Source organism: Vombatus ursinus, unplaced genomic scaffold (genome assembly GCF_900497805.2).
Source record: "Vombatus ursinus unplaced genomic scaffold, bare-nosed wombat genome assembly UNPS02014817.1, whole genome shotgun sequence".
Taxonomy (NCBI): Eukaryota; Metazoa; Chordata; class Mammalia; order Diprotodontia; family Vombatidae; genus Vombatus; species Vombatus ursinus.
In genome coordinates, this window is record NW_020954595.1 from 3605287 (window position 1) to 3619677 (window position 14391).

At 38.1% G+C, this 14391-nt stretch overlaps 1 protein-coding gene across 1 annotated transcript in view; it reads right to left on the bottom strand.

The window, feature by feature from the left end:
• The window catches only part of CACNA2D3 (calcium voltage-gated channel auxiliary subunit alpha2delta 3), a 1008438-nt gene that overhangs the window by 28893 nt on the left and 965154 nt on the right, over positions 1–14391 (bottom strand). Inside the window, exon 35 of the mRNA XM_027835883.1 lies at positions 7943–8054. Within this exon, the coding sequence (XP_027691684.1) occupies positions 7943–8054 (112 nt within the window). The remainder of the gene's footprint in view (positions 1–7942; positions 8055–14391) is intronic.

The window sequence follows — 14391 nt, forward strand, 5'->3', positions numbered from 1 at the left end:
CATCTATGAACACCTTCTGAGAATCTTATTTTTAAATGCATAAAATAAAATACTTAGGAATATCCAAAGGAAACCAATTATATTGAAATATAGTAACTTCATCTATCTCTGCTACTATTTCTCTCTCTCTCTCTCTATATATACATATATATTATGTATGTATATACACATATATTATATATGAATACACACACACACACATATATATATGTACCTTTGTCTGTCTATCCCTATGTGTATTTCAATCTATTTCTATCTCTATTCATATCTATGTCTATATCCATCTATAAAGTTCATGGACCCCTATTTAATAATTCTTGTTGTAGAGTTAAGAAAAGGTATACCCATGGTAGCAACATAATTTCACATGAATACTTCATCATTAAAATCTCCTGAAAAATTATTATGAAGAATGTTTCCAGCTATAAGAAGTCTTAGGATCATCAATTTTGAGCTAGAAGGGGCTTTAGGGGACAAATTCCACCTCCTTAATGTAAAGCTGAGGCTACTAACACCTGGGAGTATAAGCCACTTGCCCAGTTTTGTTTAAAATTGGTGGTGGTGTGGCATAAAGTCAGGTCATACAAATGACAGCAGAGGACCTGAAGGATGATCAGGGACCAGATATAGATTTCTCCTGACCTCCACCCAAGTATCTCTATTGTAAAGTACACAGCAATAGAAACCACTCCGCTTTGGGTGATCCACAGCTATGCACTTTACTGCCCCACATGCCAAACTACTGGGATTAATCTATGCCAAGGAAAACCCATGGGAAAAACCAAGAAACTTAGGCATCATCTAACCAAGCAAGCATTTTGTCTGCCTTTCATGTGGTAAGTTGATTTGTTCACAAGCAAACAAGCAATACATAAAATGAGCAAATGATTATTTCATAGGAAACTGAATGGGGTATTGACTTCCCCAGCCTAAGTGAGATCAGCATAGTGTTTTGGCAACACTTTCCAGAATAGGAAACACAAAATAATTTCAGCAAATCTTTTTATGTTTTTAAATTAAGTGATCTAAAATTTGTTATATTTTGCCACCTGGAAATTAAATCGTACCCAATGTTAATATAGTCCTTCTGGCAAAACCTGAATGTGCTAAGCCAAGTCTGTAGAGATTCACAGATGTATGAGCATATTCCTAGAGCCAAATCACAAATTCACACTGAATCACTTACTCAAATAGGCCTACAAATGAGGTTCCACTAATTGCTACCTTTTCACAGAGATATCCTAAGTAATGTCTCACCATTGGGCTCTTGTCAGAGTTTGGTATCATGAGGCTAAGACTCATAGAATCATGGTATTCCTGACTTGGAAGGATCCTCAGTGGTCCACATCTGGAATCTCATATGTGGCTTGTCTTCAAGACCTCCAAAGAGGAGAAACTCACTGCCTCTTGAAGCAGCCCTTTCCACTTTGGGATAACTCTATTAGGAATATTTTCCCAACACCAAGTCTAATTTTGCCTCTTTGCAACTTCCTACCCTTTGTTCCAAGTTCTGACCTCCAGTTTCACGCAAAAGTTTAATCCCTCCTCCATGTCATAGCCCTTTCAATACCTGAATATAGGTGTCAAACTTGTCATATCTACTCCCATCTATGTCTTTCTTCTCAAGGCTAAACATCCACCCAAATGCCATGCCTAAACAAATGAATGAATAGTAGTTTCACCTCTTGGCTCAGAGCTATAGAAGAATGTATAGAGGGTAGTTGGTCAACTTGGTCTCAGGGGGCCCATCACTCATCAAGTCATAGCTAGACGTGTGCTAAGGGCCAGCCATTTTAAAACAAATTTCCCCAAACCATATTTGAACTTGTAGTCTTTGGATCACATGTCACACAAAGCACAACCCTAAGAGACTCTAGAAGTGCAGTTGATCTGATGAGACAGCTAAGAAGGAAATTGCAACATTCCCTAGAAACACTGCATCCCTCAATATACTGATTTGTAGACCAGTTACACTAAATTATTCTATTATTTAATCAACAAGTATTTAATAAACCCCTACTGTGGCTAAGCACTATAAAATAACTGAGTACACGCAGACACGGACACACATGTGCACACATGTACACACACACACACACACAGTTTCTATCCTCAAACAGCTTACAATCTATGGAGAAGAACAGCATGTACATTCTGGCATGTAAATAGAGATTCCCTTACAGATGAAATTCATAACAATGAGTCTCAATGTAGCCTCAGGGTTAGAAAATTTGTGTTTTGATGTTGTATCTCCAGCACCTAGAACAGTGCCTTGTAAAGGAAGAGAGTTAATACATGCTTGATGGACTGAGCTATTGAAAGAAGAGCAAAGGGTTCTTCAAAGGGAACTGTTACAACCATAGTCTTGGAAGAGTATTAGAATTATCATCTTAACAAAAAGCTGAGCATGTGGTGTTGACAGGGATAACCTAGGAGGGGCCTGTATGTTCTGTTGATACCCACGCAATGGATATAGAATGTAAGTAAAGCATATTGGGTGAAAATTGTGAGGAAAATGTATGGGAAGACATGGAAAGGGCCACACAGTATGCAAGGGCGGAGATGGGCTGTGATCTGCTTCGTTGGAGGGAGCCCCCATATCGATGAGATCACATATCCAATCCAAGCATCCAAGTATAATGAGAAGTTATGGATAATACTACCACCCCAATATGCATTTGCCATCTGAGTGATGACCTTGCTGGTTTGTGACATTTGACAGGAACTGGAAAAGCTAATCCAGAACCGCCATTGAAAAGAGTACATGTATCTAAATTTGATTAATCATGTTTGGAATGGCTCTCTCTAGGACTGCGATAGTTTCAGCTTCCCAAGGAACCTTTATGGCCTCCCCTTAAAGCAAGGGAGGGAAATGGAGATGGGGATAAACTTACTGGAAAATATTAAAACATTTCATTTTTGAAGATATCCAATTTTGTTAACTTGTTGACAGTCACAAATGCCCAGAAAATATGGGTTGAGTTGTTTTCGATTGCTGTTTGAATAACAGATTAATTTAATAATCATTGGGATATTGAATGACAAAAATTATTGGTTGGGCTAGCCAAACCGCCAACCCTAATGACATTCTTATGTTAATTCTTATTTTCTTTTAGGCTCCCGCATTCTTAATAAACCCTATATTTTCAAAAATCATTTTTAAACATTGCAAATTATCCCTATACAGTATAGCATATGTGCCTAGGCTACAGACAGAAAGCTATGTACTCTTTAAGCAGAGGGATTTGCAAGTTTCCACTGAGAGCCATTGAGTCACCCATGCAATAAAGTTTCCATCTCCAAGGAGCCAAAGATAATGAAAGGAAGACTTTGAAGGCAGAGACAGGAGTAGTGGAACTTCAAAGGACTTTGGCAACCAAAGAGGTCTTTGCTGTCCAGTATAAGACTACCTTCAATGGTTTCCTGGACTGGAGCAAAATATTTAGACATTAGAGTAGTTTCAGATCTTATAAGTGATGGGCATATGCTAATGACAGTCCAAGAGTAAATTGTAGCATGAAGTATGTTCCCATGGGAATCCTTCAACAGTTCTTGGAGCTTTTTGCATCTCGGTTTTGCCATTGCTTGTGGAGAAAAAATAATGGGTGCCTTGAGACCAGTTTGCAATGTACAGAGAACTCTTTTTTTGTTCCATTGTGGGACTCTGGATGTTTTTTCTATGAAAAAGATCTTAGTGCATAATTTCTGAAATACTATAATTTTCACCAAACTCAGTTTCCAAGTCACTGCAGGCTTATGTTATTTTTGAATACTCTTGCCTCTGACCTGAAGTTACCTAAAAAAGCTGGTGGAAATCTGCAATTGTCTCTGAGATAGTGTCCCATTAAATCTCATTATTTCCAGAGAAAGGGAGAAATCTTCCTGGACCAATAAGATGTCAACAACATGCCTAGGTTTGGCTTTCTGGTCTCCATCAGACTTTTCAGTCATAGCTGTAAAACAATATTGGTTCTGATTTGGGGTAATTGAAAAGGAAAGACGACCATAATAAAATAATATTATTTTTATACTTACGTAGTGTATTATTCCAACATAGAAAAGCTCTTAAATTATGTAAAACTATATGGTTGCAACTTGACTTGGAAACAGTTAGATGCTATTACTCCTATTTTCTAAGCTGAAAATGGTAAGTCATCTACCAGAAGGCAGGGTGAGGATCCCAGAATCTCAGAATTTCAGAGACAGAAGGAGCGTCTGAAGTCATCTGGTCCAGGCTATATCTGAACAAGAAATCTTTACACAATATCCTTGACAAGTGGTCATACAGTCATTGCTTGCAAACTTTTAGTGATTTGAGGAGACTCGCTCCCTCTCAAATCAGCCTTACACATTGAGATAGTTCTAATTCTTAATTTGTTTGTCTATGTTGAACTGGTCTGCTTCTCTGTAAGATCTACCCAATGCTCAATATTCTTCCCTCAGGGATTAGACTACAAATCTGAGCCCTCTTCTATCATGCTTCCTCCCATGGCTCCCCAGGCTAAACATTTCCATTTCCTTCAATTCGTCTTTGTATGTCATGACTGCTCTTACCCTCACCATCGAAATGCTAAATGCTAAATGCTAGTTATCATCCCAATTTTCTTCCTTCAAATGAACTCTAGCTTATCCTTGTCTTTCCCAAAATGTGGCTCCCAGACTGGAACACAATATTTCAGGGGTGATCTGAGCAGAGTGGAGCACTATTACTCCCTAGTTCTGGACACTACCTGTCAATAAAATACAAGGTAGACATCATTGGACCAAGATAGTATTAGGGTTGTTTTTTTCTTCTTCTGTAGAAAGCACTTAAATGCTTGTTGAATTGAGTTGAATAAATACTGCAATGTCACACAATTCACTAATTTGGAGTTTGTAGTTCACTAACCTCCTTGGATCTTTTTCACATGAATTATGGCTGTCTAGCCCAACATTGCCCAGGGGCCTAAAACAAATGTGTGCCTAAGACACAGCATAGACCTGCTCTCCTGGCCTCCACCTTCTCCTTGTGATGTTAATTTTTTGAACCAAATGCATTTCTAGAAACAGGAGTTAAAATGCCTACTTTTGCTATCATTTGTATTTTTCACTTGCTATAAGATCTATTCACTCAAGGAGATCATGCAAACTGGAAAATTACAGTAGACTGTAAGCTGCTTGAGGGCAGGGCCAGGTTTTTTTCATTTTTGTTCTTCTATCTACAACAGCTAGCACAGTACCTAGTACAAAGAAATCCCTTAGGAACTCAAATACTCTAAAGGGTCTGTGATCATATCCCTTTAGGATCTTCCTTCACCAATAAAGATTGCTACTTATCAATACTTGCCCATTCCATGAGACTCATATCCATATTCTCTCCAAAATTCACCACAGGAGGTCCACCACTAAAGACCTTCCTCATTTCATCCAATTTCTTTCCTCCAGTTGTTCTTCATAGCTCCGCATTGCCTTTGCAGAACATTCTGCTCAAGCTTTTCCATGCCCTCTTTATGAAACTCATCTTTAATTCCTTGGGGGGAAGTGATGTTCCACTTGTCATTAAAATAAAGGAACTCCAAAAAATATTAGTTATCAAAAAGTCAGCGTTTGCGTTCATAGGAAGCTTTGGGTCAGTAAAAATGCTTTGCCATATCCTGAAAGTAATCCAGCCCACTCTCCTCCCTTTTAATTCTAGATCCAATCCAATGTCCATCTGTAATGAATAATTCACATATTCATACTTTTGGATGAGATCTATAAGGTGCTCATCATATGCATTTTGGAACTTGGGCATTAATCATCCACTTGTCTTTTCCTATGTGAATGGTCAGGCAGGACTCCTTTGAGTGATTACTGATCCCTTGGAGGAGACTATCGTTGCTGGACACATTAGGATGGGTACCATCAGCATAATGTTATCCACCAACAGGGACATCTGAAGGACCTCATCCTCCGCAAGAAAACCCTTGGTCACTGGGATTCTGTGAAAGACCTTCTTTATTGCATAGACACTTAATAAATGTGCAAAAGTTGGATTTTAGCTAACTAATAGCATGTTTGTCGGATCAAATTGAGTTAGAAATCAGAATTGCCAATTGGCCTAGGATGAAAGGGTCATTTAGCAATGGGCTCAGATTTTCAATTATTAGTGAAGTGGGAGGAGAATTCTACCTCAGAAACCCACAGTGCCACAGCATCCAGGAATAACAAGGCACAAACGCACCTAAGGAGCCCATGACAGCTGACTCTTTCTTTCCATCTTTCTCTAGTTTGTATTCTGTAGAACCAAGGTGATAGAAATCATCTCAGCTTGCTGCTAAGTTGAGTTCCATTTGTAAAGGATGTTTTTAAGAGGTTACATAAGCTTTTCAAATACATATTATACTTGCATGATAAGATGGTAAAAGCTTTCCTTATATTCAATTAGACTGGGATTAAATTCAATTCAGAAAAGTCAGCTTTAAAATTATTTAGATAAAAGCACTTTTCAAACCTTAAATTACTTTATAAATTTATTACAATTTATTTTATTTTATATTATATATATTTTATAAAAGTATCATCATCATTGTTGGCATTTATTATATGGATGTAACATAATGTATTATTTATAATATAAATGATGTTATATACCATGTTGTTATATTATGTATAGTTATTAGCTCTTGTGATCGTCATGATGTCTTTGAGAGATGGATACTATTATTATCCCATACAGATGAGGAAACTGAGGCTCAGAGAGCTTGTGACTTGACCAGAGTCACACAGCTAGTATGTTTTGAGGCAAGATTTAAACTCAGGTCTTCCTGACTCCAAGTTCAGTGCTCTATGCTTTGTGTCATTCACTAGTGGCATCCAGAGCCTTGCAAACACTTGTCCAACCTCCACATTTTACAGATAAACAAACTAAAGTCCAGAGTGATTCAGTAAATTAACCGATGTCACACAATTGTGTAGGTCCGGGATCTGAACCCAGGACCACTGACTCCAAACTCAGTTTTCTCTCCATTGCAGTCATAACTAAATTGAACAAGCCTTCATCAAGGAGCTATTCTGTGAGAGATGAGAGGCCGAGTGCACAATGGCCAGAGAGTCAGAATTGGAGCCAGGAAGAGCGCAGATCAGGCTCTGCCTCTAATTCTTACTAGCCATGTGAACATGGGCAGATCAGGTCTCCTTTCGGTGCTGCAGGCTGCCTTTGAAGATGATCAGTTACAGACAAGCTGAGGGTCTGCATCAGTGAGGGGTCTGCCATACTGGTAGTCTCCTACAGTAAAGAAATCACAAGTTCTGTCCCTTCGCACCCATCCCCTCCCCAAACCCGTTCCTGAGTCACAAGGCAATAGGAGCTCTGCTGGGCCCTGGGAATAAAAGCATAAAAGGAAAATGGATCCATATCCTTGAAGAACACATATCTGACTCAAATTTTGCTTTTGGTTAATGGCCACATCTGCCCCTTACCATAAATTGCTCCCTTCTAAATGAGGGCTTCTTGGCCTTTTTCCATCATGCATCTTTTTGGAAGCAATTTGGTGATGCCTATGGACCCCTTCTCAGAATACTGTTTTTAAATCCATAAAATAAAATATAGAATATTACAAAGGAACCATTTTAAAAAAATCGTGGACTTCAGGATAAAACTGGTCCAAATCCTGACTCTGACTGACAGCTGAAAAAGCTCGAAATACCCATGTTATTGGAAAATTCTTCACTCACCCAATCAACCCTGCTTCTCCCCCCAAAAACCCTCAAGCCGTTTGAATAATGTCTTTATACATCCCAGAGTAGAACAGTATTTTTTTTAATGTCATCAAAATTTGAAGTGATCACTGTGACAAAAGGCTTCCCCCCCAGGTCTAGTTCATATAACTCCCAAAATTGAACAGTGGACAGAGCTGCCAACCCCATCTAAAGCCTGGCATGCATGCCACTAATTCCCTCCAATGTGGAAAGGAGGGCTTACTTGGAGCAGTCTTCGCATACAATGTTGCCTGTTGTCTCCTTGATGGTTCGCTCTGAGACGAAAGCTGGATATTCTGTGTCGCAGGGTTCCAGGGTTTGTTTCAATCTTTGGGCTATGGACATGGGAAAAAAATAACATAAGGATCCGAAAGAGATGACATGACCGACATCAGCACCAAATGGACATGGGGCCGTCCAATATTTACCACCCTGTGAGTCTTCCCCGAAACCACATAAGCCTTTGTTTTCATATTCATCAAGAGCTTTGTCAAGCAACTCTGTAAACTGCTATTCCATTGGGTGTTACATGGGCGTTATCATCTACTAAAATATGATAAGAGTTTCACTTCACTATCCAAGTATTAGTTTCTACAATTATAACTAGCCTTGTTCTTATATAACGTGCACATATACATAATCATGTATAGATTATACATGATATATTTATAGAGTGAGGGAGAGGTCACTCTGCAGTTTCATGACTATTGTGTAAGGAAAATGACAGTGTCAGATCTTGAATAAGCAATTTATTTTTTCATGACAGACACAAACCAGCTCCATGTTAGGCATTGTCCTGAATTATATATGCTTCTCTATACATGAATGGTATTTGCTAACTCTCCATGCCAATCCATGTTTGTGAACACCTACTGTGTGTAAAGCACTTATAACTGCTAATTTACCCATATATTTACAAATTAATTCAGTTAAATCATATTCCCTATCATAATTTCAAATGAGATACTCCATTGTTAAGATGAGAAGCACTAGGAGGCAGAAAAGATAACTGGGTTTTCAGTCTGAACTGAGTTGGAAGCCTGGTTCTGACCATCACTACCTGGGTGATGAGGGTAAGTCACTTAAGTTCTCTGAGACTCAGGTTATCATCAGGTGGCACAGTCTACAGAGGGTCAACCTTGGAGTCCAGAAGAGTTAGTTCAAATCATGCCTCTGACACATTGATTTTAAGACCTTGGCCAATTTATTTGAAGTATCAGGGCCCCAGGCAATTTTCAAGAACTATAAACTTCAGAGAAGTTATCTATCTTCATTGGTCCAGGCAAATTCTTTACTAGACTTCCTGTTACAAATGAAACTATAGATCTGGGGCAAACCAAATGAGTCTCTTTGTGATACCTACTTCCATAGAGAGTTTGGGGGAAAGTTTTGCAAATATCTAGTAGGAAGTAGATGTGAATGATTCTCATCTTTCTTATCACTGCCATCTTCTTTGTCATGATTAGTCCAGACTTTTTATTTCAATGGTATAGAGGCCTTCTGGAGTGGAAAATCCTTTTTGTCTTTTTCTTTTTAAGTTTAATCATTGTTATTGATATTTTCTCCATCACTTTCTCTCTTTTAATATTTATTTATTTTTATTTTTTTCTCCAGTTACGTGTAAAAGCAATTTTAAGGTTTCTCTCCCTTCCTCCCTTCCTCTCCACCCCTCATTGAACAAGCAGTTTGATATAGATTATATATATGTAGTCATGCAAAACATAGCCATAATAGTCATGTTGTGAAAGAAAACAGACAAAAAAAAAACTTAAGAAAAATAAAGTAAAAAAAAAAGTATGCTTCAATCTGTGTTCAGACACCAACAGTTCTTTCTCTGGGTATGGAGAGCATTTTTCATCTTAAGTCCTTCAGAGTTGTCTTGGATCATTGTATTGCTTAAAATAGCTAAGTTATTCACAGCTGATAATCTTACAATGATGTTGTTACTTTGCACATATTACATTTCACTTTGCATCAGCTTATGCAAGTCTGTCCAGGTTTTTCTGAGAGCATTCTGCTCATCATTTTTTATAGCAAAATAGTATTCCATCTTTATCACATATCATAACTTGTTCAACCAAACCCCAATTGGTGGGCATCCCCTCAACTTTTAATTCTTTGTCTCCAGAAATGAGCTGCTATAAATATTTTTGTGCATATAAGTCTTTTTTTTTTCCTTTTTTAAAATCTCTTTTGTGATAGAGACCTAGTAGTGGTATTACTGGGTCAAAGGGTATGCACAGTTTTATAGACTTTTGGGAATAGTTCCAAATTGTTCTACATAATGGTTGAATCAGTGCACCAACACTGCGTTAATACATTAACTCCACCAACAGTGCATTAATGTCTCCTTTTTTCCCACATCCCCTCTAACATTTGTCATTTAACTTTTCTGTCCTCCTATTGGCCAATCTAATAGGTAGTACCTCAGAATTGTTATAATTTGCATTTCTCCAATCCATAGTGTGTTAGAGTATTTTTGCATATGTCGGTAGATAGCTTTGATTATTTCACCTGAAAACTCATTATACCTTTCAATCATTTATCAATTGGAGAATGGCTCTTATTTTTATATATTTGACTCAGTTCTCTATATCTTTGAGAAATGAGGACTTTATCAGAGAAATGTTTAATTTTTTTTTCAGTTTCTATTGCTAACTGTATTTCCCTCCGTCTTATTTCCCCGTTTATTCTATTCTCTCTCCTTTCACCCTGTCCCTCTTCAAAAGTGTTTTGCTTCTAACTATCGCCTCCTCTAATCTGCCCTCCTTTCTATCACCTCCCTCCTTCTGTTATCCCCCCCTACTTTCCTGTAGGATAAGATAGATTTCTATACCCAATTGAATGTGTGTTATTCCCTTTTTGAGCCAATTTGGATGACAATAAAGTTCTCTCAGTCGCACTCACCTCTCACCTCTTCCCCTTCACTGTAAAAGCTTTTTCTTACCTCTTTTATGGGAGATAATTTACCCCATTCCACCTCTTCCTTTCTCTTTCTCCCAGTACATTCCTCTCTCTCACCCCTTAATTTTATTTTTTTAAGAGATCATCCCTTCATATTCAACTCACACTTGTACCCTCTGTCTATATATACTCATAACTACCCTAATAATGAGAAAGTATTTATGAGTTACAAATATCATCTTCCCATGTAGGAATGTAAACAGTTTAACCTTTTTTAAGTCCCTTATGATTTCCCTTTCCTGTTTACCTTTTTATGCTTCTCTTGAGTCTCGTATCTGAAAGTCAAATTTTCTATTCAACTCTAGTCTTTTCATTAAGAATGCTTGAAAATTCTATTTCATTGGACGTCTATTTCCCCTGAAGGATTATACTCAGTTTTGCTGGGTAGGTGATTCTTGGTTGTAGTCCTATCTCCTTTGCCCTCCGGAATATCATATTCCAAGCCCTCTGATCTTTTCATGTAGAAGCTGCTAAATCTTGTTATCCTGTCTGAGGCTCCACCATACTTGAACTGTTTCTTTTTGACTGCTTCCAATATTTTCTATTTGATCTGGGGTCTCTTGAATTTGGCTATAAGATTCCTGGCAGTTTTGATTTTGGAATCTCTTTCAGGAGGTGATCATTGTATTATTTCAATTTCTATTTTACCCTCTAGTTCTAGAATATTTGGGCAGTTTTCTTTGATAATTTCTTGAAAGATGATGTCTAGGCTCTTTTTTATTATGGCTTTCAGATAGTCCAATAATTTTTAAATTATGTCTCCTGAATTTTTTTTCCAGGTCAGTTATTTTTCCCCTATTAGTTATTTGATATTGTTTTGCATTTTTTTTTCATTCCTTTGGTTTTGTTTTATTGTTTCTTGATTTTTCATAAACTCATTAGCTCCATTTCACATTCAACATGCTCCATTCAAATTTTTATCAATTATTTTCTTCAATGAGTCTTGGATCTCCTTTTCCATTTGGCCAATTCTGCTTTTTAAGGCATTTTTCTCTTCATTTCCTTTTTGCACCTCTTTCACCATTTGTTCTAGTCTGTTTTTAAGGTGTTATTTCCTTCAGTAATTTTTTTTTTTGTGTGTGTGTGTGTCTCCTTTTCCAAGCTGTTGACTTGTTTTTCATGATTTTCTTGCATCATTCTCACTTTTCTTCCTAATTTTTCCTCTACCTCTCTTACTTGATTTTCAAAATCCTCTTTGAGCCCTTGAATGGCCTGAAATCAATTCATATTTTTCTTTGAGGCTTTGGATGTAGGAGCTTTGATTTTGTTGTCTTCTTCTGGGTGTGTATTTTGATCTTCCTTGTCACCATAGTAACTTTCTATAGTCAGAGTGTTTTTTTTTTCTTTTGCTTACTTCCCCAGCCTATTATTTGACTTTTATCTGTTTATTAAAGTAGGGATCTGCTTCCAGGGTGGAGGGCACACTGTTCCAAGCTTCGGGGTTTTGTGCAGTCGTTTTCAGAGATACTTCTAGGGATCTGTAAGTTTTTAGTTCTTCCAAGGTGGTATGATTTAAGGAGAGGTGCTTACTCCTCTCCTGGCCTGTGCTCTGGTCTGTGAGCTGCTACAAGTACTCTTTTCTGCCCTGGAACTGTGAGGAGGGTCCCTCCTCCACCATGGCTATAAGCTTTGCTGTGCTAGTGGTCATCCTCACCCTGGGACTGCCACCCAGGAGTGTGACCCAGATACAAGTATGAACAAATAAACAGAGTCTTGCCTTAGTACTAGCAAAAAGACCCCTGTAATATCCTTCTGACCAGTTGTTCAACCCCCTTACCAACTGTGGGTAGAGAACTTGGGAAGCAGCCATTACTGCTGCTGCTACTGATTCTGTCACTCTGAAGTCCTGCTCCTGGTTTCCTAGGGCTGGGGCTGTGCTGGTGCACCCTGTGCTGGACTGTGCTTCACTCTCACCCAGGGGTGACAGCCCTTTCCTGCTGACCTTCTAAATTGTTTTTGGAGTCTATGGGCTGAGAGGTCTTGAAATCTCCATTGCTGCCAGTGATTCAGTTTGCCCAGAGGCCTGCTCCTAGCTTGTTGGGGCCCAGTGTGCACTGGCAGGCCTGCATTAAATTGCGCTCCTCTCTTACTCTGGTGCAACAGACATTTCCTGCTGACCCTCCAAGTTGTCTTGCACTGGGAATTTGTTTCACTCCGTCTTTTTGTGGGCTTTGTTGCTCTAGAATTTGTTTAGAGTAATTTTATAGATATTTGAATGGTTTTGTGAGAGAATTCAGGTGAGTCTCTGCCTTTACTCCACCATTTCAGAAAATCCTTTTTCTAAGACAGATATCTCCTTTTTAACACAGTCTTAAACTGACTGATGGCAAAGGGAAGTTAAGAGCCTTGCCCAGGATTGCATTCCCAAACTTCTAAATTCCCCACTACATCTACTCTGCCATATCATTTGTTTTCTTTTAAATTGAATCTTAGTGATGCAAAGTGAGGCGAGCAAAGCAAAGGGAACAATTTATACAATAACGCGAACATGATAAAAAGGAAAAATGATGAAAGGCATAGGAACTCTGATCAGTGTAATGACTGACCACAATTCCAGAGGACCAATGATGGAAAATGCTATGCATCTCCTGACAGAGAAGTGACAGACTCAGTATAAGGAATGAGACATCCAATTTATGATCTATCATCTTAAAATATTAAATCTTTGCTTTGTGTTTTACTCCTAACCCTGAAAAATATCTTTGTCACCAGCACTCAATAAGAAAAGGCAATTCAAAAGCATGAAGTATACATGATGACCCAGTTTTGAGTTCTCTGCTCAACACTTGGGATCTTCTCCCACATCCCAAAGCAGTACCTAAATTGAACATTCATATACAAAAGAAGCCAAAGACAACATTAGAACAGTTGAAAAAAAAAGATAGCCAGCTATTGCCTTAAGCATCCAATATGGCACTGCTGGCATGGTTTGCTAAAACTCTTAGAGAACATTATTGGAGAGTCAAATTGAGAAAGTATTTGGAAAGCTAGATGGTGGCACGAATTATGAAGAGGATTAAGACAATGTCTCTATTACTTTTGCCCAGGGTTTTCCTGCCTTGTCATTATGATGGATAAAACATTTCAAAGAATGCCAACCAAAGCAAAATGTATTTCATGAAATTTAAATACACACATATATGTAAGTTTTATACACATACACACATATGTGTGTGTATCACCAAGTGAGAGAAGAATTGCTATGGATCAAAGCATAAAATGGGGAGACATATGCTTTGCCAAAGGCATTGGTAGATATCCAGCACAGAGTTTAAATGGAAGGATTCCATGTAGGTGGTGACTGCTCCTGCTTACAGCTGCCATTTTGCTGAGTGGGTCTGATGCTACATGACAAGACTTCTGTGAGTTTCATAGTGTGCTATCTATATAGGAGAAAAAAACTTAGTGGATGAAGAATGTACATTATTACAAGTCATTGGATGCTTGTCACTTTGAGTTAGTCTATCAATATATACACACATGTGTGTGTTGTGTGTGTGTAAATACACCATAATACATGGTATAGAGTGATTATCATATGAAAATGGAATAAAAATATCATCAAATTCACATAACATTGGAAGAAGAAATGGGCTAGTCATGGAAATAAAGACAGTGGGAAGGATAATATTTTTGCAATGTAATCTTTAAATATTCAGAGGCCAAATGTGCCTTTAGTGTCTCTTCTTTGGGACCAAGCCTGGTTAT